This window comes from Triticum aestivum, chromosome 3B (genome assembly GCF_018294505.1).
Source record: "Triticum aestivum cultivar Chinese Spring chromosome 3B, IWGSC CS RefSeq v2.1, whole genome shotgun sequence".
Lineage (NCBI taxonomy): Eukaryota > Viridiplantae > Streptophyta > Magnoliopsida > Poales > Poaceae > Triticum > Triticum aestivum.
The window spans coordinates 720,896,199-720,901,424 of NC_057801.1; the positions used below are offsets into that span (position 1 = coordinate 720,896,199).

At 46.2% G+C, this 5,226-nt stretch overlaps 1 protein-coding gene across 1 annotated transcript; it reads left to right on the forward strand.

The window, feature by feature from the left end:
- Positions 1 to 1,040: 1,040 nt before the first annotated feature.
- Positions 1,041 to 4,980, forward strand: LOC123071998 (uncharacterized). Its single transcript, XM_044495574.1, has 2 exons — positions 1,041 to 2,419; positions 4,737 to 4,980. Exon 1 carries the CDS (start codon positions 1,151 to 1,153, stop codon positions 2,402 to 2,404), a length of 1,254 nt encoding a protein of 417 aa, XP_044351509.1. The 5' UTR covers positions 1,041 to 1,150; the 3' UTR covers positions 2,405 to 2,419; positions 4,737 to 4,980.
- Positions 4,981 to 5,226: the final 246 nt, after the last annotated feature.

Sequence of the window (5,226 nt, forward strand, 5' to 3'; positions counted from 1 at the left end):
AGCTCAACTCGCAGAATGGTCAAAACCAAGTAATGTGTTGAGTTTTGTGTCTTGCTACAACGAGACATACATACAACTCACCTTAAGCCGCCTCCGTAGTGGTCCTGCTCCGTTGAGGATTTATCTATACCCACAGAAGCAAACATGACTTTCCGTTTTTACAATAGAAGCAAACATGATTTGCTTGACTGACTAAAACATTTTTGTTGAAAAACAAAGAGAGTGACTACTTGTTAAATGCTTCAATCAGTCATTTTCTCTCGTGACCATCAAATCAACATCCAACAGCTTTTGGATTCATTTTTCTCCTCAAGCCCGCCTGACCCTATTCATCTTCTTTCTCACGCACCCGCTGGCCTACCGAGCCTTAATTGCCCGTCTCCACCCCGACAGTCGATGGATATCGCCGTCCCGCCCTACCCCACCATCGTGCTGGCCGCTGCCCCGGCCATTCCTGTAAGCATCGCCTTGATGAACAGCTTCGGTGCACTCCCCCCCCCCCCCAACCCACGTCCTTCCTACCAGTTAAGTTTCGGACTCACCCCTGTTGGCTCCCGCCCGTACATGGCTTGGCCTCGCTGTGGATGACATTCCTCACACCATCATCATCTTCAGCCTCGCACTTCACGGAAAGTAACAGACACTAAAAAAAAAATCAGGCACCTGCCGATTAGCAAATGCGAAAAACAAATTGTCACAAGGATTCCAAATTATCAAAAGGATGGCAAGAGGTACTCCTTACGTTCCATAATGTAGTGCGTATATGTTTTCTGAATAGTCAAGCTAAGCAAACTTTAACCGAGTTTACAGATAAAAGTATTCTTATATACAATTCGAAACATATACAACATGAAAATGTAATTGATGACATATGTAATGATACACATTTGGTATTTTAAATGTGCATATTTTTGCCTATAAACATGATGAAAGTTTGTAATGTTTGACTTATCTATACACTACATTAGGAAGGGTTTTTCCAGGGGAGGCAGAGTGTTTCTTCTTTTGACTGCTACGTAGCTCACTCGGCTTGAGTGGCTCAGTAGGCCGGTTGGCCCATGGCCCATAGCCAGTGTTGCATCTCACCCGCGCCACTGGCGAGGTATCATCCCCAATTCCCCCATTGACGTTGCAGCGGCGGTGGTTCCCCATGGCCTCCGAGCAGCCACCAAGTGCGCCGGCGGCGGAACCCGCTGCTACGACCTTAACCGGCCTCGGCGGCGACCTCCTCCGCGAGATATTCCTCCTCCTCCCGTCCCTGCCGACCCTCGTGCGCGCGGCCTTCGCCTGCCGCACCTTCCTCGACGCCGTCCGCTCGTCCCCCGCCTTCCGCCGCCGCTTCAGCGAGCTGCACGCGCAGCCGCTCCTGGGAATCTTCTTCGACCCCGACGGCCCCGCCATCCCGGCCTTCGCGCCCGTCCGCCGCCGGGACGACCCGGACCTGCGGGCCGCCGTCCGGCGCGGGGACTTCTTCCTCACCGGCCTCCCCGACGACGACGACGACGCGCGTCCCGGCTGGGTCATCAGCGACTGCCACGACGGGTACGTGGTCCTGGAGCACATCTACACGCGGGAGGCGCTCGCGTACAACCCGCTCACGCTGGCCCTGGATCTCCTGCCGCCGCTGCCGGAGGAGTTCTACGAGGGCTTCCAGGGCCACTACAACGGCCTCGACTACCACATCCACGCCGCCCCCGAGGAGTGCCGCGACCACGGGGCGTTCCGCGTGATCTACGCTTGCCACGACGACTCGCGGGCGCGCGCGGCGGTCTTCTCGTCGGACTCGGACGCCAGGGCGTGGCAGGTCCTCCCCTATTCCGAAGCTCTGAGGACCATCCCGGAGTCCGGCGAGCGCGAGCACTGGCTCACCGCTGGCAGGATCGTGGACGGGTTCGTCTACTGGGTGTACTCGGATGAGGCCGCCATGCTCGTGCTCGACACCACCACGCTGCACTTCTCTCGGGTCGATCTCCCAGACTACCTGAAAGGACAGACGAGCATGTTCAGGGTTGGCAAGACCAGGGATGGGGTGCTCTGCGTCGTCGTCGCGATCGAATTCAACCTTTATGTTTGGCTCCGGAACGTTCGCGATGACGGCGTCGAGGCGTGGGTGAGAGGCCATCGGTTTCAGTTGGACGACATTGTTGAGGACACCGGGGGAACACTGGAGGAACACGGCCAGCTCAAGGTTGTGAGCGTTGTCGATGGAGTTGTCTACTTCTCTACCCATGAGACCTTCGAAGATGCCAATCTTCCCTGCTGGTTCCTGTCCATAGACCTGGAGGAGAACGCCCTGGACATGCTCTTTCAGAGGAACTATGACAGTCATGTCCATCCCTACATTATGCCTTGGCCCCGTTCTTTGGTTCGCGACAAGGCGTGTCTTCAAGTTGAAGGTGCTTGATGAAATGTAGACAAGGTATCATGTTGTTTTCCTTTTCTGGCCGTCAGATGAACTTTTCAGTTTCGATATTCTGAAGATGAGAAAGAATGGGCCATTTTTATTCTGCAATACGAGTAAACTGCACTTTCTACATTTCGTTTTCGATATTCTGAAGATGAGAAAGAATGGGCCATTTTTATTCTGCAATACGAGTAAACTGCACTTTCTACATTTTGTTAGCCTTCGTCAAATGTTTGCTTGTGTTTTATTTTTCCTTTCATTTTTCTTTGTTTCTTGTTTGGCATATTCATGCCTAAAGGAAACCATTGATACTAACTCTGGCAGTAGTGCCGTCTGTGTATTCCCTTCAATTGCAAGATCTATATCACTCACTGCATTTCTGAACATGTTCAGTCATCTTCCTTTTTTTTGATATAGACAATAGGTTCTGCTTTTTTGTTAGTACAGTTGCCAACTTGCCATTTTGATTATATAGTACCCAGTCATACCGAGTTTGGACTGTTAATTGCTAAATGCTTGTAAGAGCTTCTGCTGATTATTCATTTCTCCTAATTAATTATGCACCAGTAGTGTGGTTATCAGCATGAATGGGCCAACACAACTAAGTCTAGATTCATTTGCATACTGCAAAGGAATTCACTGTTCGATGCAATCTGAGAACTGTACTACTTTAGAAAAAATGTTTTACTGCCTCTACCATCCCTGAAGTAATGTGCTTATTTTTTGCAAACTGGGATATCATGCATGGTCTTATTGATCAACAGGCTGCCTCCTTTGGGATGCCGTAGCAACTACATTGAAATCAAACTCAAAGACACTATAAAAAAAAGGGCAGCCTCGTGCACGTAGCTCCCGCTTGCGCAGGGTCCGACCACTTTGGGTCAATTGTACTCAACCTTTCCCTGCATTTCTACAGGAGGCTGTTTCCAGACCAAGCCACTATCAAACCATAAATTTTCCCAGTACCACCACAGTACGCAAATATCTACTCCCTCCGTCCCATAATATAAGAACGTTTTTGACACTAGTGTAGTTTTAGAAACGTTCTTATATTTTGGGACAGAGGGAGTAGTACTTAAGATAGGATCATCAATTAGTAAACCAATTGGGAAACCTAGTGAGGCCATCTACCGTTCCTTGCAGATCTATCATAGTATGCATGCCAAAATATCTGATATATGAAAAAAATGATCACCTGAGACACAGCAGTAGGGGATGATGTCAGGACCTAGGGGACTGCCGATGGAATCCCCAAAGACAGCTGACTTGCAAGCTGATATACGGACAGCGAGTTTACAGAGAAAGTAAAGAAACTGAACTGCAATAGAGGACCTAAGACAGCTGACATGCAAACTGATATACAGATAGAGAATTTACAGGGAAAGTAAAGAAACTATAAAATTGGTTTTTTCAATAAATAGCCGCCCATATATCCTCTACGCAGCCCTTTATACCGAAGAGGCAGTGCCCATGTTTTGTTTAAAGTACACGGTTTACATAGTTAAGCACTTTTTAGATGCAAAAGTTACAATAATCTGAACATTATGTAAGCAAGATTGTAGACCTTCAAATTGAGTGGTAGCAGTGGTAGCACAAAGCTTGCATGCTCTTTATTCCTTCTCTCCCTTCTCTGTTTTCTCTGTTCTGAACATTCTGAAGTTTGAACACTTGCAGGCAGCTTCTGAGCTGAACTCCTGCTTTTGAACAGATTAATACACTTCACTTCCAATTTTTAAAACTGATTCCGCTTTTTGTTTGGTACAGTTGCCAGCTTGCCATTTTGATCATGTAATAATTTTGTTTATGTTGCCAGTTAGACTAAGTTTTTGGAGTATTAATAGCTACAAAATGCTTGTAAGAGTTTCTGCTGATTATTCATTTCTCCTAATCGCTTATATACCAGTAATGTGTGTATCGGCATGAATGAAGCCAACAAAACCAAGTCTAGATTCGTTTGTGTATTGCGAAGGGGTTTACTGTTTGATGTGATTTCATAAAAAAAAGTGTGTCACTGTCTCTACTACCACTGAAGTAAGTAACTTACTTTTTTTTTACAAACTGGGATCTCAGCTGAGTAGCACTGGTTTATAAGAGCTTATGCTGATTATTCTTTTTTCCTAATCACATATATACACCAGTAATGTGGTTATCAGCAGGAATGAAGCCAAAGCAACTAATTGTAGATTCATTTGCATAATGCGAAGGAATTCACTATTCAATGTGATTTCAGATCTGTACTTTAGAAAACTGTTTTGCTGTCTCTTCCATCCCTGAACTAATGTGCTTATTGTTTGCACACTGGGACCTCATGCATGGCCTTATTAATCAACAGGATGCCTCCTTTGGGATGTCGTAGCAACTATAAGTCCTGAACACGATGGATGGATCATATGGGAAGGTCTGAAGTGTATCTGTATCTGCATCTTAGAGATGTCAAGGAGCATTGATACTAATTTTTGGGGTATCTGTATCTGGTTATGAATTCTTGGTGATGTTCAGGATGTACAATCATTGTTAACATCATGGATGGATCATATATGGTGATGTTCAGGATGCCAAGTATGTATGCTTTGTTATGAACTCTTGGTGATGTTTGGAATGTTCGAGAAGGCTACAATCCTTGTTAACACCATGAGGTCGATATGTGTTTTTTATCATATAATTATTCAAATGATTTAACCTTTAAACTGTGTGGTTTTTTAGATGCTTACAGCAGCTTTAGTCACAACAGTCATTTTCTTTGCTGTCGAAAAATTGGCAGCTGATTGGAAGGGCTCTGATTTTTAGCAATTCTTCTGACCAAACACCAGCCAAAGTTGCCA